Raw genomic sequence first — 25,359 nt, 5'->3', positions numbered from 1 at the left:
AGCATTTTAGGTGAGTCCAGAATGCTCTCCCAGCCTGCGTCAGTGCCCAGAATGCAGGATATGGCTGTGTATGTTTGTAGGAAGGAATGTGAGACCACATAGAAGCACATTCTTGTTTATGCCATGACAAATTGAATTTAAATAAATGCAGCTGCTAATAGGACTGAGATGGGATTTAACTGCATGGAGTACAAGGTCATATACTCAGGGACTAATAATAAAAATATTTGCTCCAAGCTGGGAGTTTATCATTTGGGAATGATTTAGGAACAGAAAGAACAGGGCATATTAGTTGAATTTGAGCCACCACTGAGACTTGGCCATAAAGAAGGCAAATTTTATTGCTGGTCACATCAATTTTCAATTGGGATAGGAAAGTATTGATGATGTTACCCAAGGTATCTGAGATACCTTTTGAATAATGTAACTCTAGTCAGCTACTTTCAAGAAATGGAAAGAGTGGAGCAGACAGAGGAAAAGGATGAAGGACATAAACAACTGTTAATAAAAGAGGAAACATAGGGTCTTTAACTTAGGATATGAATGAGTTAATATGCCCTAATGCAGCAACAAGCTGAGGTACTGGGGTGCCTAAAAGAATATCTCTGCTAGCCAAGTCCGGATACAGTGTTCACATTGATTAATTTTGCCACTCAGTGAAACTCCCACTCTCCCGATGACAGAATTTTCTCCTAGTTCCAAAACTAGCCTGGCTAACTCCAGATCAGGGCTCTTTGGCACTGTGCTCCATCTGTTACAATTAAAATCCTGTGTAGGGTTATAACTGCTGTCTGTAAGGACATCTAAAGGAGATAAAAAAAAAAAAAAAAAGAAAAAGCAAGGAGACAAAAGTGCTATTTAAGTGTTTCAGTGACATAAGAAAAATGAGTCTAGGTTGACCATGAATAAATTTGGGTTATAAATTATCAAGTGGCTACTTGTTATTTGTCACTGCAACAGCAAGGAGGAAAACCAGTTTTAAGCTCAATTTTTCACAGTTTTTGAAAAAGTTCAACTTGCATCACCTGTTGTCTGAGGGTGCAAGTGACTGAGGGCAGTGACCTAGGAGAGTCCCTCTCCTTTGTATTGTCTTGGGAAATACTTTTCTCTGTACCACTAAAATTTTTGTATCAAATACAAGATTTGGATACTGTACTGTTGTTTTAATACCAAAATGTCAGAATGATTTCAATAGTAAGAGCATTAAGATTGTGAAGTGTCAGTACAATCCCTATAAAAATTTCATGGTGAATGCATTTCAGTGACTTTGTGGTCTCATGTATTATTACAGTTTCACACTCCTTAGCTGTTTAGTCTGGTAGTTATGGTGCTGTCCAGCACAGAAGAATCCTGTGTTCTGGTCGTAGAATTGCTGAGGATGGAAGCGACCTCTTGAGATCATCAAATCTAATCCCCTCCTCAAGCAGTAATGTAGAACATGTTCCCCAGATTCATGTCCAGTTGGGTTTTGAATAAGAGCTCTAAGAGCTACTTCTATATTATCCAGTGACTGCTTAATGCAAAATACATAGGGAGAACAGTTGTATGCTGTAGGATTCTGAATAACACACTGTAGACTTGTGTTTCTGTGCCTAGAACCATGATGGGTATAATCCTAAGTAAAAGTTTGTGTGCAAAGCAGATTATCCAAGATATAAAGATTTTGGAAAATGTGCTGAGACTTCTAAACAATTTTTAATTTTAAAATATTTTTCAGGTGATGAGCTTCCCATAAGTGTTCGAATCTCTCATGATAAACAAGACAAGCTCCATAGCTGTTTGGAGCATCTTTTTGGTCAAGTATGAGATGATTTTTATTGGCTTTAATACTAATGTCCATGTTTGAGCTAAGATGTCTTTAGCAAATACTTTTTTTTTTTTTTTTTTACTTTTGCTTTCCACTGTTTATTGGGATGGTATGTATTTACTCCTTCTATTTCTGTTTTTTTGTAAATAGTTCAAAATTTCAAGTTAAACAGGCCCTTAGATTTATTAACATTATCTAGCCTTGAGCTTTAACTATAGCTATTAGATAAGAAAGCATCCAAAGCGGCTTTTTTCTAGTTCACGTTTCTTAAAGAAAGAATTGCAAAATTTTGCTATAGAAAATATTTTTCTCACAGAACTTTAATCCCAACAGGTCGATTCAATTGTCAATCTTCTGAAAGGACCAGCTGTGGTGAGGGCCTTTGAACAGACAAAGTACTTTACACCAGGCCGAGGCCTACAAGGTAAAATTAATTCTATTATCAGAATCAAAAGGAAGCTTTAAAGGTATACGGGTATGGCTGTGTGTTCCTTGAGCTGGGTGTTAAAAAACTGATTTTGCTTATTCATGCCATATTCTACAATAATCAATTTTTAAATTTTTTGTCAAGTAGGTTGTATTCTTAGTGGAAAACTTGCACAACATATAAAAGAATTTGAGGTTTCTTGGAAAGTCAGCTTTAAACTGTAGGCTCTGAATTGACTATGGAATTGCTAAGGTTTTTGAAGTAAGAAGCAGGATTATTTTTTTTTGCAGGTGTTTTATTACATTTTTGTCTCAACTTATCAAGCAATTTCCAATCTATTTTAATATGAATGCCAGTGTTTTAGTATTTTTTTGTAGATATTTTATTTGTGAAGCTGATTTATAAATAATTTGAAAATGTAAATTTATAGTCACAGTCATATTTATATCAAATATGTACTTAACTTAAGTGTTACTGATTATTTAAAGAAATTTTGCATGTAATTCAGATACTCAGCTAACACTTACATAGCTGCTAAGTCTAAGTGTATAAATAAACAAATGGTGATAGCCATAAAATTGTCATGAAAAATGCAAGGGACTTCTAGTGAACTGAGCTTAAAAAAAAAAAAAGGGCAACAGGAGACAGACTGTTGTATAAGTATGCATAATTGTGTAGTAGGTTTTATTACAATTTTATTGAGCCTGCATATATATCTTTTGGCAAAGAAAACTAATTGTAGATGGCCAGAGGGCGGATCTTTGACTTTTATAGATCACCAAAATCCCGCTGAAGTCAACAGAACATAATTACTGTACACAAATTACCTGGTTTTATGAAGCCTCAAGCCTCAGAGAGTTTGTGTGGAAGTCAGCATAATCTCTTCCTCTTTCCTCTTCTTCTCCCTCTTCTTTACTTTTTTTCATTTCCAATTTTGGGACCAATGAGAATGAACCTAGAACATTTGTGCTTGCTTACTTAAGTTTCTCATTTTTTCAGGTTAAGTACATGACAAACTTACAGAACAAAATGTTAACCTTTCAGCGATTTAATAAATAATCAGTTAGACACGAGATATGGACAAGCTGAATGTTTTACTCTTGGTCTTCGCTATCTTCAGGAGCAGTACGAGGAACATTGCGAGATTTGAGAGACTAGGTTAAGGAATAGTTAAATTTGTCTTAAGGAAAGTTTAATTTTCTGATTGGATTAATTTTGCTGACGTTTGCCTCTAAAAGTTCTAGGCTCTCTCTTACTCCATGGAGACAGGCACCTTCTACCTTACGTACTTCATTCAGAAAGAATCATGTTTGGGAGCACTGCTCTCTCTCTCCTTTGATAAAGTAGGGAGCTTAGACAATTGTTAGACTTGTCACCCTAACTTTAACTAGAGTTAAAAAAGATGAAACCTATATGAGGTGTGAAAACATTTAGAAAGAAAGAGTCTTCCTGTGACTTTCTCAGGAGGTTTAAACAGAAAAAAATATTATTTTTATCTTTGCATAGAGTTTCAGCAGGAAATGGAACCGAAGCTTAGCTGTCCAAAGAGGCTACGACTCCACATCAAACAAGACCCTTGGAACCTTCCCAGCAGTGTCCGCAGTCTTGCCCAGAATATCAGAAAATTTGTTGAAGGTTAGTAGGTACAACATGGCTGTAAACAAACAGTTTATGATAGAAAACCTGGGAAGAGGAAGGGGAAAGATATAACTGCTTCATGTTGCTGCTAGGCAAGGTTTGCAGAACGCCATTCTGTCAATGGAAAATGCCTGAATTTGAGGACTTATTTGTGTTCGTAGTAACAAGGTTAGTGGAGTACACCTAAGCTGCTTGATGCTCACTCTGTAGACTTCAGATACTGAAGAGAAAATAGTCTCTCCTGACAAGTTAAACCAGATGAACCATATGTTGCACGTGCTGGGTTATTTCAGGTGCTGCTGAAGTCAAGTGAGCTTGACTTATTTATCACAGAACTTCACGGAACAGATACACCAATTAAACACCTTTCTTTTGGTACTATCTTCAATGGAAAGATGAAGACTCTGCAGGACAACTTCTGTCCCATTTCCTGTTCTTATGTGTCATTGATCTGGAATCGTTATCCTTCTGAAATGACTCTTCTTCTGCTGCCATGAAGACAAACCTCTTCCACTGATTTTCAGTCACTCATTCCATCACAACTGATGCCATATCTCTCTTCTTCCTCTACCTCCCTCCCACCATTGTCTAATAGTTCCTTAGTACTCTGCTTTTCCTTACCACCAAGTGACAGGGTGGGCTGGTGTTTCTGCTTTGTTCCTTGGCTTCATAAGAAAGTCCTCCCCCCTCCCTCCTCCCTTCCCTCCCCCCCATCTCTTTTTCTCTCGTGCTCTTTCTCACTCTCTCTCATGCTCTCTTGCTCTAGCACTCTTTCTCTTTCGTTTTTTTCAATAGGAAAGCTTTATTTCTTGTACTGTTTGATAGTGAAACAGAAATAATGAGCAAAATAATCTTTACAGAACTACTTGTACTAGGAGTCTATGTGGGAGCAAAAACTTTAGTCTGCCAGGTTTAGCTTTAAATTGTTTCTCTGTGGTTAGCTTTTTTCATTTGGCATTCATTTAATTTTAGCTTCTTTCAAAGGCAGGCCTTGCCTTTCATAAACCCATGCTGTCTGGGCCTGATCCCTTGGTGATCCTGCATACATTGTGTGATTGCATTCAAGATGACCTGTTCCATCACCTTTCCTGGCACTGAGGCCAGGCTGACAGGCCTGTAGTTCCCTGGGTCCTCCTTACGACCCTTCTTATAGATGGACATCACATTAGCAAGTCTCCAGTCATCCGGGACCTCTCCGAATGACCATGACCGCTGATAGATGATGGAAAGCAGCCCAGCAATCACATCCACCGACTCCCTCAGCACCCTCGGGTGGATCCCATCTGGCCCCATGGACGTGTGACAGTCCAGGTGGAGCAGCAGGTCTCTGGGTTCTTCTGCACCCTGTCCTTGACTTCCAGGTCGGGAGGGTGAGTACCCCAAGGATAAGTGGTCTGGCTAGTAAAGACAGATGCAAAGAAGTCATTAAGAACCTCAGCCTTTTCCTTATCCTCAGTAGTCATGTTTCCCCCTGTGTCCAGTCTAGTTAAGTTCCTACTGACTGGGAAAGGGGAAACATGAGCCCATTTCTTAAAAGGGAAAAAAAGGAAGACCCAGGGAACTAAAGGTCAGTCAGTCTTACCTCTGTGCCCAGCTAGATCATGGAGCAGATCCTCCTGGAAACTATGCTAAGGCACATGGAATGGCTTTAAACTAAAAGAGGGTGGATATAGATTAGATATAAGGAAGAAATCAGAGGATGGTGAGGTGCTGGCACAGGTTGCCCAGAGAAGCTGTGGATGCCCCATCCCTGCAGGTGTTCAAGGCCAGGTTGGATGGGGCTTTGAGCAACCTGATCTTGTGGGAGGTGTCCCTGCCCATGGCAGGGGGCTTGGAACTAGGTGGTCTTTAAGATCCCTTCCAGCCCAAACAGTTCTATGATTCTATGATTCAATGATACTTCATTCACCCGTAAAGAGTATTAATAACCCATTTCAACATTGGTCTTACACCCTTAATATTAGGCTGATGTTATTTGAAGGAATTTGTTTAAACCTAGCACGGAATTTCATGGGAAAGTTTAGCAAGGTCCAAATATCTCACCATCTCTCCACAATACAAAACTTCTCTTTTTACAATACTACTGTAGTGTAATAGTGCTTTATTAGAAGGAATCTTGATGTTTACTGAACAATTTTCTTGTGGTTCAGAAACTTGGATTTTTTTTTTCTGTTAATAAATTACAGTAGCTAACTTTATGGGAACTGTTGTGCTTGTAAATGATGGTGGTTCAGAGACCTGAACAGTAAAAGGCATTATTCATGTGCTGTTCAAGGAGAACATGCAGTCTGACTTACCTTCACTCATCACTGTGTCTTCGAATTTATCTGCCAATTTTAAATATTCTTGGCTCTCCCTTGCCATTCATGGCATCTAAGCATTTGTCAGAGATTTCCAACAACTGACTTCTGTGCCATCTTCTTAACCAAGTAAGTAGTTTCACATTTGAAGTTATCAGCTGAAGCTGTTTATTCACCATTAACAGTCTTCACAGCTTTTTGCGTTACTGTAGGTGTTTTTTTTTCTTTAAGTTGATTCCTATTCCACCCCCCAAAGTGATATCACTAATAATTGTTCCTGAGAATCTAGAGGAACGTGGTACACATCTTCATTGTCATTTTGATCTACCTGTGCGACCAAGATGTTCATGTGATGGAAAGATACCTGAAAGCCAAGGTTCTTGCGGTTTCCCTGACACAAATAGCGTGAAGGAGAAATAGGACAGTGGAAGTGAATAATTGCTTCTCAAGCCTTAGTTTACAAGGCATGTCTGGACAGGTATATTTAATTCAATGTTGAAAAGATTCAGAGCAGAAACACACCCCTCAGGCAGTTTTGGAAGACTGCTGTCATTTAAACAGGCTTAGGCTTGTATAAATTAAACTTGAGACAAAACCAGCAGCTGGATCTAACTAAAATCAGATGAGCACAAAGCATGGTTAAAATGCTATAACAGCTAAGTTTTCCCTACATATCTGCACTTCTTGTTTTCTTCTTTTTACTTTTGCCATTTTGTATTGTCCTCACATATGGTGAGGATACCTAGAAGAACCATGAGTATTGCCCTGAGCTGTTTCTAGCTGAAAGCCTAACGCATGGTACAATGATTTACCTTCCTGTTTTCCTCCTTATTTGCCTGATGCAGAGAAAACAAAGTATGTGCCCTAATTTGCTTGGTTGGGCTTATGACTCTCTTAGCAAGTTGATCAAAGTATTGGAATACACAAAGCTGTTAGAAGAATTCTCATGGTTTTTTTTTCCTAAGCAAAAGGCAATGTTTTAATAATTGAGCAAATATATTTGTCTTTTACATCAGGTTCTATAGGAAGTAGGCAAAGGAAACCACAGATAAAACTATGTTCACCATGGGGAAAAAAATGTTGTGAATAAAATTTCCAGTATTTATAAAAGTATTTACCCGTTATTGATGAATGCTAAAATAAAGATGAATGCTCTCAGTGAATGCATTTCCTTATTGAAAACTGACTCATTTTTATTTTCAAAAATATGCCGCAGGCTATTGTAGTTTTTTATTTACTCCTCTTGTAGAACGTGCTGTATTAGATCAGACTGATTAGCAACTTAATGAAGAGGGAGACATGGGAACCCCACAAAAATGAGATGTTTAATTCCTAGATCTTAGATTCTTTTTATTTTCTTTGTTTAACAAGTATGAAGAAATGGGAAAACACATAATGCCTGGAGGATGAGAGGATGATTGTTCTGAACTATCAGTTTTCTTTTTATTAGTATTGGAATTGGGAGAACAACAACAACAACAAAAAGCTATGAAGGTTTGTTTGCACAATTAAAAAAAAAAAAGCCTTCCTTGGCAGTAATTTGAAACATATGTGGAGATTGCTTTGTCTCATTTCATTTGTCCTACCATATCATTAGAGAAAGAGTTTACTACGGTTGCCGTGAAGGTGAGCCCTAGAAGGCTAATCAAGATGATGGACTTGAAGAGTTCTCTGATGAAACAGTATACGGATTCTGGGAGGATTTATCTTCAGCTAAGTAGCTAAAGAAAAGATGAAAGTTATTTCTTGGAGTGACTGGGCCTACTAGATTGTTAGACCAATAAAGATGAAGACAAGTTCTTGGCAAAGGCAGTTGTTTGAGGATAGAGTGTTTGATTTTCTTGCAGGAGAGAGCAGTAGCCAGAGCAGGAATTCAGAACAGCTGATGAATAGAGAATAATGAATAGAGAATAAATAGATGATAAAGAATGATGTAGCTACAGGATTTTGAATGTATGTGAGATGTGTGATGAGAAACAGAAAACACAGGAAGAAAAAATGAGTGATGACTAGAGTAGGAACCAGGAAAATTATCCAGACAGATGAAAAGAAAGAGAACCTTCATAAGGAAAGCAAAACCACAATACAATGGTATAACAGCAGAAAGGTTTAAGGACAGCAAAGAGGAGGATAAATCTCTGTTGTTCCTTCTCCCCACCTACCTAAATATATATATATATAATATATATATATATATATATAAAATAATGTTTTAGAGCAAGTCAGATTTATAGGCATTAAACTTGATGAGGAAGTGCAGTTGTTTTGCTAACACAATAATTTTAAGTTTCAACAGGAAATACTATGCATTTGAGAAATTCCACACTTACTTTAATTTAACTTAGGAGTAAGGCATGAAAGAGCCTTCAGTCATTAAAGACATCAGAAATGTATTTCAACTTAAATAATAAAATATGCAGTACAAATCTTAGTCTTTAGTCCTATTTCAAAAGTATCTTCAGATGAGAGAAACATAATAAAACTAAAATCTGTCCTTAGAGTGAAAAGGGTTACTGGGAGAAAAAACAAAACAGAATATTGTGTTGGGAAAAAAAAAGTACAAAAGAATACTTAAGAATAAAAAAAGTTGAAAGCATTTTAAAAAGCATACGATCTAAGGAGAAATTGCTAGAGAGTTATTTCTTTCCATATGCCATGTGGCAAGAAGGGGTGAAAACTTCGGTAACATTTGGAATTTATTTAAAAACAGATGATTGACATCCAAGGTTCTCTTCTAACCCCAGGTATGTCTCTACTTATACAAAACCTAAAAATACTCTCTTGCCTGAGGGTATATTTTGAAATGGAGAAGACTTCTAGCAATGACAAAGGCAAGTTGCTCTGTCCTGTAATTTTCCCATAAGCAGGAAATCATTATTTATAGATACCTCAAATGCTTTTGAATTCAGAGATCTGACAAATCTCATATAAAACAAGCTGCAAGTAATAGCCTCAATGTGTCTAAATTCTTCAGATAGAAAATATATTTCACTTTATTGTATTCCGTTACTAAGCCAAATGTTCAGTCTCCAAGATCCCAAGTTATTAATCTCTAAGTTTTTCTCAAATGACAGAAGGCAAAGACAAAGACTTTTCACCAGGCAATTTTAAAGAGTAACCATTAATTTTGGTTCTTGTACTCCATCATTCTGGGATGTATGTAATGTTTCAAATTTTGAACCTATTAGATTAGTTTCAGTAGGAGACAACACATTCCTAAACTGTCCTTTGGCCCATATACTCCACAACAACTCTTATATTCCTGTTCTTGGAATAGGACTACACAAAAAATTGGATGTGTGAAAGAAAGGCTGTCACGATGTGAAAGCATGAGAAGTAGTGGTGTGTTCCTACAAGCAGTTACTGTAGAACAACTGATATGCTGGAAGTTTGACACACTCTGAGGTTATGGCAGTTTTTTTATCTGCCTGTTCCTTACTGTGATGGTTTACACATTTAAATTTGTCCTCTGGTACCAGGCAGAGGGGAAGAATCACTTCATTCATCATGAAAACTTTGAGAAAGCAAAAGAAAAAAAAAAGAGGAGGGGGATATTTTACATATAAAATGCTGGTTTTTTTTTTTTGCCTTTATTAAAGCAGTGTAAAGACATATAAAAACTTTTTTTAAGCAAAAATTAAAATGTTTGTTAAATTTGTACTTTTATTTTTTTTTTTTCCTGGATATTTTGGTATGCACAAACATGAGGATAACTGGAAATTTTAAAGTATGGGACAACGGTGGGGGGGAGGAAAGAATTGGGGTGGTGTGGGAGTTGGTGAAAACACGTCTTGTTTTACAAAGCTTTAAGGCTGGAGTTCTTCATACGTGGACTTGCATTGGCCAGCTGGTACACATGTACTCTGAGGCAGCTGCTGCCTCTTTTTTTTCTTATTGTTGGTGCTTTTGATAATTATCGTTTTTATCAAGTCAAATTTAAAATTTAGTGAAGTTGAGATTCACTACTGTTTTGAAGGTATAAGTCACGATGGCATACACAAAAACTTAGAGTGAAGCTGATTTTATGCAGAACTGCTAATGCATTATTATGTTGGTAAAAACACTTTTAACCATGGTGACCTCAATATATTTTCTTTTTTCTTTAAGAGGTGAAGGCACGGATACTCTTAGCACTTCTTGAATATACAGGTAATTTTGCTTATTTTGGGAAGTGGGATTGAACTTTTTGTTTTGTTTTGTTTTGTTCTGCTTTTTGTTTTATTTTGGCCAGAATAGAGAAAGGAGTAAAAACTCAAACATGATAATCTGATAATCAACAATGTTACCCCTGTGTTTACAGGGAGGATTCCTGAAGGACACAACAATTCCAAAGACATTTACATTTAAAGCAAATGTTATACTTTTTTAATGCAAAGTGCTTTCTCTGGTTATTTACTTTGGATGTTGGCAGATGAAGTAGCTGCCAAATCTCTAAGCTTGTGCAAAGTACTTCTGTCTTCCTTCTTTTGTAATCTTCCCCAATTACAATCTTTTCTTCCCATCTTCATCCCCATCTATTTCTTGCCTTGCCTTGCTTTTCTAACCCATACCTTTCCTTTTATCCTTCTTGTGTTACCTAAGAAAGCATGATTTAGTGCTAAATACTTTATTCATTTATTTATTTTTTAAATCCTTGCTTTTTGGAAGGGGTCTGAGTATTCTGTGTATCACTTTACCGTCACCTCATACAGCCTCAAATGCACAGAATATGTATATGTCTGTAAAACAAATGTCACTAAATCGGTATTTAGAAAATAACTATTGTAGTTGGAGATTCTGTTCATGTTTTGTAGATGCACGAGTGACCAAGTAAGCAGTCGTATTTCGCTGTAGAAGCTGATTATTGTAACCATCTGACAGCACCATACGAATGTGTTATTTCGTGATTTTATGACACATAGCAACAATTTTATAAAAGAGAGTGTAATATTTCTTTGTTGTCAAATTTCGTCCAGATTTTGAAAATATTTTACTAATTCCTCAGGACAGTTAAAATAAGAAGTGACCTCACAAAATACCCCAGGCTTGATTTTTTTTCCCTTTAGGCTGTTTTCCCTAGTTACATGATTTCTTAAGTTCTGTAATTTATTTTGTATAAAAATCTTCTGTAATTTATTCTGTGTATAAAAAACAAACAAACAAACAAACTGTAATTTATTTTGTATAAAAATCTTTTTGTGAAAAAAGCCCAAAGTGCACTTATGTGCAGTATCTGATGTTCAAGTAGTACTAGATGAGATTTGGAAATGAGGTGTCAGTGACACAAGAGAACTGCTTCAGAAGCAGGCAATACAGAGGAAGGTACTGAAATCAGCTGCTGTTGGACAAATAGAGATAAAATTGAGCAAGGCAAGACAAAAGAATGCATTTTGGGCCCAAATCCCTGAGCACTGCTACGATATTGGAGATTGTGACCATGTAGAAGCCAGCGGGATTTCTGAAGCGGAAGGTGGGTCAAGTTTTTCAAGATGAAAATTCTGTCTGCACTGGATTCTGCATAACTTGAGAGACTGGAGACAGAGTGAAATTTTAATAATCAAAATAACAAGGAATGAATCACAGTATAGAAGCAGAAGCAATTAGACCATTTAAGAAAAATATTCTTGAGGTCCTGAGAGGCTGTCAAATGGAATAGTAAAAGAGTGGTTAGAGTTATAAATAGTTTGAGAAAAGGTTTGAAGATCTCAGAAGGAAAATGGACAGAATAACTTTCAGAAATACTTGGTGTCCAAGAAAAACATAGTTTTAAAGTCAATATTAATTTTGTAAGTACAGGATTATTTTTACTGACTTAGGCATCTAAAGTCTTGCTAGTCCCATATAAATGTGGTAAAGGAGATAATCCTCCTAGAGGCAAATGAATCTAAATTGAGGACAAAGGGACAGAGTTTAGGTTTTCAAAAGACCTCGATGTCATCCAGTCATGGATGACATGACTGAGAAACGTTGTCTACCTGTACCATCTGTGATTGACATTTGCCTAATAGCTCATAATGATAAAAAAAAAACTTGAAGACCTTCAGAAATGGGGAGAAGTAGGAAGCACTGAATATTTTACACCAGGATTTTGTGCTTTATTGAGAACACGTTTCCTTTTCTAACTGTTTTGACCTTTAGCTAATAGGATGTCTGTGCCCTCCAGAATAAATTGATAGGTTAGCTAGTACGTATTTTAAATCTGTTGCTAATGGTTCCGTAGACTTCTAGCTAGGGACCTGTCTTGGGCTTTCCTGACTCCATAAATCTTTATTGCTTCCTGGATATGTGTTGCTGCTCTGAGCTTACTCTGTAGATTTCATATTCATATATATGGTATTTGGATAGATTGTGTTCTGCTAGCAACACTTCTACATCCCTTGTCTGCAGTTTGTAGCAGGCAATCTTCATCTGCCCTACCCATCTGGTAGCTGTAAAATTGACCAGATGACACAGTCATATTAAGAGATTCTGCCTGTCCCTGCTTTCTCGTCGAAGGTAAATGTTTTTGCGCCCTGCTCATTCTCACATTGCAGCAAAGAAATCTGAATCACATCTATCACCTTTTAATATCAAAAGTACATGGAATTGATGGCATATACATTAAAATCTGAAGTATAAATATACATTGTTTATGAAGAAGTACTTTAAATTCCAGATTTTAAACACATTTCTATATAATTTTAGAATTATAAAATAATTTTTGAAATGGAAAATGGCAGTTTGGGTTGTAGAGTGCTACTTACTTGAATAACATTAAACTGTAAACTCGTGATTTAGTTGGACTAGGAAACAAGTTATTTTAAAGTAAAGAAAAAAATTATATCCCAGTTACTGTACTGTTAATTAATCTCCTGCTCCATCTCTGCTTTGCTTCTCCTCTTTTGGCTTTTACCCATCACAGATAGCGAGATACAACTGAGGCGAGACATGGTCTTCTGTCAAAGTCTAGTGGCCACAGTCTGTGCTTTTTCAGAGCAGCTAATGGTGGCCTTAAATCAGATGTTTGATAACAACAAAGAATATGAAATGGAGACGATGGAAGCCAGCAGAAGGTGGTTGGAACAGATAGCTAGTGCGGGTGTTCTCCTTCATTTCCAGTCACTGCTGTCACCTAACCTGGTAAGAACCTTCACATAACATAACCCCCAGGCTGTTTGTCGGGGGGAACAGCCCATGTTTGTTCCCCAAACCAAGAGCATGGTTAAACAGTCGTTGCTATAAATGTGATTTTCTATGTCCTTTGTGCTTAGCGTATTTAATTAGCTGCTATTTAGGAAGTTTGCAGTTCAGGTAATTACAGATATGGGAAATGTTTGTGGTATGGGAAGTAAGTTATCCACAAAGATAGTATTTGTTTTAAGTTAGCAGATACTGATTCCCCACCATTATCATAGTTGTTCCCTAGGAGTGAATGTAGTATTAGGTGATAACCAGAGTTTGAGTTAGCAATAAGCAGCAATGCAAGTAAAATAAAATACCTGGTTTGGATACTTTTTTTTAATGATCCCTTCCCTCCAAAACAATAGGTTTGTAGTAACTGGAGGACTAGATATGCTAGTCTGCTTTTCTTCTGGCATAGGGCAAATCCTTGTAGCCTATTGGGGTAATTGGAAATTAGCTCCTTTCTTCATAAGGCTTGGAAAAGAGCCATAGCTTACAAAACAATTTAAAACAGGACATGGCGTTATAGTCCTCTAATCCCCAGCTATCCAAAGTGCCTCTTCAGCTGTTTAAGCAGCTTCTCACACTGGACTTGTTCCTGCTAACCTGAAGAAGAGTAAAGCACTCTGCAGAGTCTGCTCTGTGGCAGTCTCAAACTCTCGATTTGCTCTGTGAAATTGACTGATTTGTTATAATGGGCACATGGTTTTCTTGAGCTAGTGTTCTTACTGTTAAGCTTTAAGACCATTTAATACCATGTTTGCGAACATTTCATTTACTTGACTAAGCTTGGACATGGAATCAAACATCACAAACCAGTGTCAGAATTGTACATCTTATTGAATAGAAGCCCCCACAATGACAGATTATGTTCTTGCTATCAAAAGTTATCTTTCCTTGACTGTCTCAGAAGCAAGTTGCTGATGAGTTGTCCTGATCAACTTTTAAAGCAGAAGAGATCAATAAGAATAAAGATATTTTAAAATCATAATCATAAAGTCTGTGGTGTTGTTTGAGACCATTGTCGTGAGCTAGTGTGAACAGCAACCTCACCGGCAGTTGAGCTACTAGCATGGACCTGTGTATCAGGGTATGTCAGGACAAGGTATGCAGCTTGAAAGCAACTCAAGTCAGGGCCTGTGAGAAACATGGGGGCTGTTTATCGACATGAGATGCATGTGGAGAAAGCATGGTCAGGGGATCTCCTGCTCATGTTGTCTCTTGGATATGTAATTGCACGATTCAGCACCAGACTGCTCTGGTGCTGGAGTCCTCAGAGTTCAAGAGCAAATTCAGTTGGTTCTTGTTTTATGTTCTAACATGCACTTAGTTGTATTATCACAAGATAACTTTTGTCTTTACAACACGGAATACTTCTGTTTTTTTCTTCCAAGATTGTGGAGACTTCCTTTGTAATGAAAACCCATGCTACTTAGCATGAATTGTAGTATGATACCAGCACTATCCATTGCTGAATTAAAACAAACAAACAAAATCCGCTAACTTTAGTCTCTTCTGTATATGCATTTGCACAGAAATGCTGAATTAGTTCAGTGATAACTGTTCTTAACTAAGAGAAAAGTATTCAAAGGCAACTTTCTTAATACCTTCTCAGGACCATTTTGCTTACAAATGATCCATGTTATGTTAAACAATGGCATTTGAAGGAAATTATAGTCATTATGGCCAGAGTTCAATAAAGAATGAACAGTTGTGCAAAGATTTCCCATGTCACTGAATGGTTTTCAGACTATTCTGCTGATAAAACATTGCTTTCTCCAGAGAGACTTCGTAAATTGAACCAGCAGACAAAATATTTCAAGCAGAGGTGCTTTTTCGTAAATACAAGTGGGAATACTATTACGCTGTTTAGATCAAGGAAAACCATGGTCGTTTTTTTCCTTTCTATAACTCAGTAAGCTGTAGTTCTCATTTTTTAGGCAGCTAGTTGATTATTCTTTGCCTTTCACTTCTTAGAGGAGAAAAATATATGCCTCAGATTTACATTTAGCTTAATGTAGCTAGGAGAGGGTTGTATAAAGAATAAAGTTACTTTAAGTGATCATTGATTTCTCCTATAATTACCTGCATATTTAACTCAAGATAACCATCCTTGCAGATTACTATTTCTCTTTTTAAGGTTTGAGTATGCTGTCCTGAGAAGTTAGTAATTTACTTCCTGAAGCTTTTTTGGTACATAAGGCTGGATATTCCATTTCTTTAGTTCAGGAGCACAGAGAGTGAACCACTGGTGCAAATTGCAACGTTGCAATATCTATGCACTTTATTTGCATCTAGGTTTTTGTAGGTGGAGGTACAAATGACTCAGAGCTGTACTCATTCTGAGCTACTGGTTCAGTTATTGATGCCTGGAGTGGACAAGAAGAACTTTTGTATGTTTTTGTTTGTTTGTTTGTTTTAATTAAATACTGAATTTATGGCATTTTTAAAAGAAAATTGCTAAAAGATGAATTTGTTTTTCAAATTAGCCCTGTGTTAATTTGCAAGCTAGGCCTGGTGTCAAGGACAAGATGTTGAAGCCTGGCATCTTACATAAAGAATAGTTACAATATTGTTTGAATAAAAGCCATGAGAAGTAGTGGTAGCTATAAATTACCTGTTAATTTACTATGTGAAATGATACCATTATTTTAATAATCTTGGACTAGAAATGAAAGGGAAAGTACCTATAGGCACAAATATAGTTATGTTATGTAGGAGTTAATTATATTATACAATGCATCAGTGAAATTTTGTGCAACGTTCTGTAGTTATTTTTTTATATTTTCATATCCTGGTCTCATGTTACTTCTGGTAGGGGAAACATCTGGCTGAAACGACATTCCATTTTTTTTTTTATTTTGCCTTTTTTAGGCTGATGAGCAAGCCATGCTAGAAGATACACTGGTTGCACTGTTTGACTTGGAAAAAGTTACTTTTTACTTCAGACAATCAGAGCCAGAACCACTAGTTGCAAGTGAGTAATTGTAATTAATATCTGGGTTTTACTGTTCAGAAACATTCTCTGTATTTCTAACATTTTTGTCTCCTAGAACATTACCTCCCATAGGAACTGTTATGTAACTTGGGATTATAGAGAATTAGCTCTCCTAATATTCTAAGATTTCCTGAAATGCAGCTAATGTCAGCCATGATGTAGAATGATTATCTGGTGATGTTAGCAACCCAGCAGGGAAAAGTGTCAGCTTAATTAAAGTTCCCGTTGGGGTTACGTGACTGCATAAGGAAAGTCCCTGGAAGATCAAGTTGTTATTGATGAGTTGTATATAAAAGAAGCTTGAAGGCCATAATAAAGAAATGCAACTGAGATAAGGTGGAGAAACATTAAAACCATTTCTTTTTAATGTTACTCATCCCTTCTGAGTGAAAAAAATAGATCTTTGAAGAGTTCCTTAAAAAGAGATATCAAACACTGTTAGGGTAGCTTTAATTGTGCAAGAAGGTTCCTCTGAGACCTGGTGGTGGAGACAGTCAGGGACATGAACTCTTCCTTCTAATACTTGTCCAACTAGTAGGAAGGAACTGTCTGCACAGTCTGCTGTTTACACTATACCCTTCACTCTTTTCCAGCCACTCCTTTATTATATGTTTTCAGCCAGTAGAGATTTTTCTGCAGTGAATTTTGTGTAGTGAGAAAAAAACAAACACATTTTTTCTCAAGTCTCAGAACTTCCCCTGGGAAGGGAGGAAAGCATGTCTGCTTAACATCAAGCTTTTCTAGAACAATTCCCTTGCTGGATCAAGACCACACATAAGAGCACTTATGCAGTAAACAAGACCAGAAGAAACAAAGCTCCTCCACAAAACTACTAGTGAGAGGTTGCCTGTGTTCTGGGGCATTCATAAGCACACCCATACCCATAGGGTGCTGACAAATTTGCAACTGGAAGGCTGGTGGTCAGCTAGGAACTGGCCTAAATAAGACCATTTTTACTTTGTGTGAGTCAAGTAAGGATCCTGTTCAGACTGTTTGTTTTAAAAGGAAGCCCTGCCAAGCTGGGTAACAACATGGAACTGGAGTTACAGGAGAACTTTCTGATGCGGAGTTAACCATATACCTTTGTCATAAACTGTTCAAATTGCTGTGTCTCCTGACTGAAGTGTCATTGCTAAAATAGAGATAAATGGGAAGTCCGCGTGTTCTAGGATTGTGATAAACTCTGTTTCCTTTTAGCTTAAGTGCTGCTGCCACAATCATCTTGAGTGTGGTTTCAGAAGACAAGGAATTTTCAATGACATTTTTTTTTTTTCATTTATGATTCCATATAATGATTGCAAGAAAAAATGTATTTTATTACCAAAAATAGTGAAAAATGTTCCTGTAAAATATTTTCCATTTAGGTACAAAGTAATTTATGCACACTATAAAAACTACATAAGATTATTAATGCAAATTGCTAAGTGTTTTACTGTTTTCAACTTGGAGACTTATTCATGGAAATGATACTTAAACAGGAAATATGGAAAAAGACATAAATTGAATTAAATGGACTTCCTCTGAGAGGTTTAGCTAAATGGAAAATTTTCATCAACTTTTGCTAATGATCATTACGTGTTAAGCACCTTGCATAATATGCAAAATGTATGCTGGGGGTTCTCTGTAGTTGCAAAATGATACTGTTATTTGCCCTGAACTCTACAGAAATTGACATATTATGACATTTAGTTTCTCGAAGTATAATGTAGTGCATTCTTACAGTTTTTTATATTCTATCAAATTACAATTGTTTTCTCTGTTGAGTTCTGATTTTAATAATGCTTTAATGAGCATGCTGTTGAGTACTGTATTTTAACTTGTGCTCTATCCCACACAAATCTGAAGAGATGCTGACTCTGTGGAGAGGATAGCGGTATATGTCACACTGACCTTATACATCATGCACCCCAGGAAGGCATATGAAATATGGCTCTAGCCATCCTTCCAGTGGTTTCAAACCACGTGCTGCACATAGATGTTTCTTCAGATTTACAGAGAAATCAATGTAGGATGTTGCCAGCTTACATTATTTGCTTAGTATTTTTGCTGTCATTGACATGCAGTCAAAGATGACAGCCACTGATTTATGTTGTTTTTCTACCTCCTGAAAATGGATAGGCCAAAAGTGACTGCAGCAACACTGAGTAAAATGTAAAATACTGCACATACTCATTTTGTGACTGGGGAGATTTTATCTAATCGTGTGAATTTCGGGTGCAACAGTTTATGGGAAAGGACATGTCATTGATTTTAATGAAATAGTAACACTGACTTTATTCTTAGATGTTCCAATCACATACCAAGCAGAAGGAAGCCGGCAAACTCTGAAGGTTTATTTCTACCTTGATAGTTACCATTTTGAACAGCTTCCTCAAAGACTAAAGAATGGAGGGGGGTTTAAAATCCACCCAGTACTTTTTTCACAAGGTAACTTGATTTGTTATTTTTTTCCAATTCTTTCAAATAGTACTTAAATTTCTAAAGCACTACGTACTCTAATTTAAATCCTTTGTAACTATAAGCACATAATTCTTGTATTTAAATGAGTTGTTTAATATGGGCATTTATTGAGAATTTAGAATTAAACTGAATTTAAGAAATGATGAGTTTTGTGGTGAAAAATAGGCATACAGATATGTATTTCTAATTTTATACTTGTTATATGACACCAATATATATATATATATATTATATAATATATATAACACCAAAAAATGAATGCTCTTTCATCAGTATTGTTTTGTTCTTTTGGTTATTAGTGGATGATAGTCAGATCGTGAAACTTGCTTTTTAAAGTATTTTGCAATCCAAATACTGTAGTAACCTTTCCTGTTACTTCAAATGTACAGATTAGATTGTCATCCCCTGAGAATTATGTCTCTTTAAAATGTATTGAAGACTTAAATAACTTTTTCAGGCTTTTGTAGTTATGAGACTGCAAACATTACTGAAGTGATGAATGGTGGCACTGATGCTCAGACTGTTCATAAATTGCAGGCAGCCTGCATTAGCTCCAGTGTCATTACAGTCATCAGGAACATGGAATTTGATTCACTGAAATGGTAAATGCAAGGTGCTGATTGCCTTGAGCTGCCTTTCATTTCAGAAGGAGCTGACGGTACTCTGTAACTTGCAAAAGGCTTCCAGGGTCCATACGGAACAGGCAGAAGACAAACAAATGAAGATTTCAAGGAGGGTTGATAAGTTAGGAGGATGTAAAAGGAAATCATGAACAGTAAGATACATGAAGAGATAACAGAACTTACTGCAAATCTAACCCACAGTTTTTTTTAATAAGATCCCTGAAGCCTGACTTTTAAATAAACTAAAAAGGACAGACTTCAGTGGATTTCTTTTGAAGGGATTGAGTTCAGTCATAGAGGGAAATGAGAACAATGAGCATCAGAAATGTTTCCAGAAAGCAGACAAAGAGGCATACGGAAGAGAATAAAAAATACCTTGGTTCAGACAAAATCTTGGAAATACCTGTTCATTTAGATTCACAGGACTGGGGACAGGGATTCAGTGTGCTTGAGACTTTCTTCTGCAGATTTTTTTTCCTTTGTTTCTAGAGTGCCCAAAATATTTGTGTCCTAGTATTAGAAACTTTGCAGTGAGCTAAAGGAAAAGGGCAAAGATTCATTGAATGTCACATCTGTTTAATAATTTTCAATAATGGGAAAGTCTTCTTTTTTTCTGATACCAAATTTCTTTAATTATCAACTGTCTTCCATCAAAATAGTCCATTAGAATCCAAGAATTAGAAGTCCTGGATAAGAAGTTAAATCCTAGTGTTTAAATATATATATTTCCCTTACTAATGAATGTATTGAGATTATTGTTTTTACTTCATTCCTGTGAGGTTTGGATGAGCTGCCATCAAACTAACTCAGTAGATCCCCACGTTTAACTGAAATTTATTAGCTTTGAGTATAGAAATCTTCTGCAAGTTCCCCTGTTAAGTCAATTCTTGCTTTCCAAGCTTAACACAGCTAAGCTATTTTCTGCCTAAAAAAATACAATGGTTTATGATGCTTTCAATTGAACATTTAGAAAATTGTGGTTGTGGAATAGTTTGTCAACTGAACAAGCTAGTTTCTGTGTTGTTTTATTCTGTGTTACATAGTTCCATGCCTAAAATTAAGCATGCCTATATATTTGCAGGATTGGGATTGCAGGCATTTTTATAGTTTTAGTGTTTATCCAGGCAATATTATGTATCTTTCCACTTGTAAGAATAGTTTTGTACAAACATATGCTTAAATCCATACATTCAAAAGGGTCCTGATTTACAGTATTGGGGTCTGAGAATGTTGACAGCTCTTGGCACTCAGAATTCTCTGTTTACTACATTAGAATTGTGATCTCAGCAATAAATAAGCTTAATTAAAATATACTTTATTTAAAATTGAAATTCAATTTATTGAAAATTTCTCTTTAGTCTTTTAATAATATAAGCTCTTTTTTATGTTTTAGTTTTTCATAGAATAATTGAATAATTCAGGTTGAAAGAGACCTTGGGAGTTCTTGAGGTCCTGGAGGACCTGCTCACAGAAGGGTCAGCTGTGAGATCAGACCAGGTTGCTCAGGGTTTTTTCAAGTAAGATCTCTAAACAAGAACAGAGATCGAGCAACCACTTGGGGAACATGTTCCTCTATTTGCCCTTGTCATGAAAAAGTGTTTCCTTTCTATCCAGTTAAAGCCTCTCTTGTTCCAATTTATGTCCATTGTCTCTTGTTCTGCAACCTTGCACCTTTGTAAAGAGCTTGGCACTGTCTTTTTCTTGACCTCCTGTTAACTAAGTCTAGGTAGGTGGCAGGTAGGTCACCAAAGCCTTCGATTACAGGCTGAACAAGCTGAGGTTCCCTAGCCTCTCCTCATAAGGTTCCAGTCCATGACCGTCTTGGTGGCACTCTACTGAACTCTCTCCAGTTGATCAACAGCTTTCTTGTATTGTGGGGCCCAAAACTGGATGAGGTATTCGAGATGCTATCTAAAGAGTGCTAAATAAAGTAAGGATAAGCACTTCTGTCAATCTACTGACTGTGGTTCTGTTAATACAACTCAGGATGCTCTTGGTCTTCTTTTTTGCTAGGGCACACTGCAGACTCATGTTGGGTTTGTTGACTCCCAGGTTCTTCTGAGGCTCCATATTCCCAGATAGAGGACTTGACATTTGTCTTGTTCTGTTTCACATTGTTCTTGTTGGGCAACTCCTCCAGCCTGTCTAGGTCCCCCTCTAGGTGGCCCTGCAATTGTGTATATACACTGCATCCCCCACTTTGGTTTTAGCTAAAAACTTGACAGAAGTGCACTTTGTCATCTCTTCCAGATCAGTGATGAAGATACTGAGCAATATAGATCATTATGGTGTTCTGCTTGTTATGGCCCTCTTGGTGCAGACCATGTCCCGTTACCTACTATACTCTAAGCCTTCCCATCCATCCATTTTTTTTCCATTCATTTGTCTGTGCATCCAGACCATAATATCCTAATATTGATTGAAGAATACTGTGGAATGCATGTTTCAGTTTGTAAGGAAAGCTTGCCTTACAAGAGAGCTTTCTAATATATTAGCTAGAAATGCATGAAATCCTTTAAAAAATGGGAGAGTTAGAGTGTACACTATGAGATTCCCTGCCAGGAACCATGAGCATGGCCCCCATAGTGCTGGTAGAAGCAGAACTCTGTGCCCCAGTCAGTCCTGAGAGACGACTGAGTTTCTCACATGGGTGATCTAACTGGATAAAATCAAGTTTATGCAGGTAAAACAAGATGTACAGATAATCAGCTCTAACTGTGCAGTAACGTGGTATTAGAGAGTTCTGTGGATATTTCTGCATGGTTTGTTTTTGGTGTGGTAAAGCATCAAGGAAGTTAAGAAGTCTTTCTGTTGAAATTTAATATTTTTGCACAGAAGCAGAATTACAAATTTTGAAAACACCGAAGGGGAGTGCAATTTGCATGTTCTTTCACACTGAATGAATTATTTATTAAATGGTCATATTAAGCAGTACAAGCAGAATTAATATTCTCTCTGCAGCTGAAGCTGTAAGACTGCAGAATGTTTCCATCGGAGATCTGCTTATTGCGTGCATTTTCTGATAGGGTGGTGAATTCTTAGAATGAGTATGGATTATTAAAGTAGCAATGTTCCTGATTGTAAAATCTTTAGTGCTCCTCCCCCAAACATGTATATCACCAAGAGCCTGTGTTTTATGTTATAATAAGGTTAATCTCTTAACAAGCTCTTGTTATATGAAGATCTTGATTTTTGAGGTTGAAATTTGTTTGAGACTTTTCAAACATTTGGTGTGGCTTAGCTAAAGAAAAGATTGAACTTCCCCAAGTATCTAATTTAAAGGAGGGGTGGGGTGTTTTTATTTTTTTGTTTGTTTGTTTTTGTTTGAAAAGTACTGTTGGGAAGAACATGCCAAAATGGAAGGTTGTGCATTCCTTTTTTGCTCCTTTTAATTTCTTTGTAATGATTGTATGAGAAGGACAGTGACCTATGCTGGAAGTCTTTTTTTGATTCCTGAATACTTGTAGCAATATTCATCCTTGCTTTTGTCAAGTGGATACAACAAAGATGGACAAGGAGTCCATCTATAGAGACACACCTGATCCCTGCAAAGGAGCTTATAGGGCAATTTCAGAGATCCAGAGAAATTTACTTTACTTAATCCAGAAGAAGACATTCAGATTATCAGTGGAAATATCTAGGGGTTTAAGTGCTCCATATCCCAAAATCAGGCTTCATAAGAAGTTTTTAGGTCTCCCTCCATGAAAGTATCTGCATATTAATCCTTTCTTTCTTCTACTGCTTTTTTCCAGTATATATATCAGAACTAAAAAATGCATTTATATTCAAGGGGCAGGAGTACTTTAATTAGAACAACTATATTTTCCACGGGGCCAGAAATACAATTTTTCTTGTGAGTGAAATCTTAAGGAGATCTGTATGAATTCGATGACATATAGAAACAGGTCAGCAATCCATGGGGGTCACAGCTTCAAGGCTTAAAAGTAATACACTAGTCTGTGAACAAGCTACAAAGAAGGTGAATAATAAATGTTTAATACTGATTTTTTCTCTTCTGTGTTCTTCTTTCTCTTTTCATAGCATTGGAAAGCATGGAAGGATATTACTACAGAGACAGTGTTTCAGTAGAAGAATTTCAAGCTCAGATAAATGCAGCATCACTAGAAAAAGTAAAGCAGTATAACCAGAAACTACGGTGGGTAATAAACCAACATTCCTGAGATTACCTTACCAAGTTCAGCTTTTTGACCCAGTTTCTATGATGCATATTTAAACTAAAGTGCATTGTATGGTGGTTGTTTTTGTTGCTTGATTGAAAAAGATCCAAGACTCATGGTTCTGACTTTTTTGATTTCTGCACTGTTAAGATTACATTGAAAAAAAAAAAGTAAAATAATATTCTTTCCTAAATCATTTTCCTGTGAAAATTATAGCTGTAATTGCGTCAGGGTTGTTTTACTAATGCATATAATAACGGAAATGTCTACATGATCACAACTGGTGTACCAGAATCTCTAAATACTATGATCCGATTTTTTGGATCATACTTACATGATTTCTACAGAATAGGACTTATAAAATAGTGCTGTTTTCCTCAAAGCTGAAAATGGTTTGTTACCAGTACTAATGGGAATAAGAACATTTCTGGGTATTTGCATCAGCTTCAGGTATGGATTACAGAGTATGTACTTCCCAGTATATGTAACAATTATGCAGGTGTGTATTTTAGTAAATAATTAAGAAGTTGCACATAAAGACAGAATTTCTGGTGTACTAATCTATTAGTTAGGAAGTAAAATAATGATGGTGTGTACCTAGACCACTCTTGCACCTCATTGTATCTGTAGAAAACACCTGTTTAAATATACTTATATACACGAATTGAAGAAAAAAAAGGTGTAAATGTAACTTCACATCTTTTCACTTTTTAAATCCCTGAATTGGATGGAAATAGTACCATTTGGCTAGACATGTTAAAAACAACAGAGAATAGGAAATAAAAAGAGCTGAAGGACAGCAAAGAAAAGGAAAGAGGAGGAAGGAGGATATTTCCTTATCCTATCTAAGGATCTTGTGTCTTGTGGGGACAAGCATACAAGTGAAAGTCTCAATATTATTTTTCCAATTTCTTTACCTGTTGATCGACTCCTGTCTTTGGGACATTTTCTTCATAGATTTTGCAAATATATTTCTCTAATATTTTATCAGAGCAGTGGACTTTCTAAATGCTGCTTTAATCCAAGCAATATTGTAGCAAAAGCAATTTTAAAGCCAGTTGTATTTGGTGAATAGTGTAAATTTACTTTCTTTGATCCATCTGTGTCACTGCAATTCTATCCTAATGGCAAATGTAGTATTTATTTATTCTGTTTTCCACTTTTTTTTGTTAGTCCTTACTGTTTAGAGAGGAAAAAAAAAAAAAGTTCCTCCTAAGTATTTATTTCACAAATTTTATGTGACGAATAAGTTTTACAGAAAACTTTGGTCATGGCAGTGTTTGGCATAGATGAACTAGCATTGGAAAGAGTTTTCCCTCAGATGTGCAAGGCAAAAAATTTTGTCCTTTTTTTTTTTTTTTTTTTCTCCTGTGAATAGGTCTGATTTTCTTCCTGACATTGTTTCAGTGTTCCTTGACCCTGTTTACCATCATGTGTTCTGGTTAGGACCTTCACTCATTCTGTGGATCTAATGAGATATAGCACTGGTATTTTGACTCACAGGTATGACCAGTTGCTAACCTCCAAGGCCTAGTTTTGCTAAAAGATACTATGAAAAAGTTAGCATTCAACAAAAATTACCAATGGTAGCTCTGTCCAGTCTAAAGAACAGGAAAAATACGGATTTGTTACAGTCTTCTAATGTCTGATGAAAACATTCAGTAATTGATCTCTCCATTTGTTTTCTGGTGAGCTCTACCAGTTTCTTAAATGAGGCATGAGCAGCTTCAGGAATTCACTGACATAATGTGAAGAGAAGAGGAAAAACAGAAAAGCAGATGCTTTGTT

The 25,359-nt window shown here is 36.4% G+C and overlaps 1 protein-coding gene across 5 annotated transcripts in view; it reads left to right on the top strand.

Moving 5' to 3' along the window:
* Positions 1-25,359, top strand: part of PREX2 (phosphatidylinositol-3,4,5-trisphosphate dependent Rac exchange factor 2) — a 177,981-nt gene that overhangs the window by 110,563 nt on the left and 42,059 nt on the right. For all 5 annotated transcript variants that reach the window (XM_083827119.1, XM_083827120.1, XM_083827122.1 and 2 more), the window contains 8 exons: positions 1,718-1,800; positions 2,141-2,231; positions 3,741-3,869; positions 10,280-10,321; positions 13,053-13,270; positions 16,187-16,289; positions 18,594-18,737; positions 23,435-23,549. In XM_083827119.1, the coding sequence (XP_083683245.1) occupies positions 1,718-1,800; positions 2,141-2,231; positions 3,741-3,869; positions 10,280-10,321; positions 13,053-13,270; positions 16,187-16,289; positions 18,594-18,737; positions 23,435-23,549 (925 nt within the window). The remainder of the gene's footprint in view (positions 1-1,717; positions 1,801-2,140; positions 2,232-3,740; positions 3,870-10,279; positions 10,322-13,052; positions 13,271-16,186; positions 16,290-18,593; positions 18,738-23,434; positions 23,550-25,359) is intronic.

This window comes from Anser anser, assembly GCF_964211835.1.
Source record: "Anser anser genome assembly, chromosome: 2".
NCBI classification, from domain to species: domain Eukaryota; kingdom Metazoa; phylum Chordata; class Aves; order Anseriformes; family Anatidae; genus Anser; species Anser anser.
Note: the sequence above shows the minus strand (reverse complement) of the source record. Positions and strands in the feature narration are given on the sequence as shown.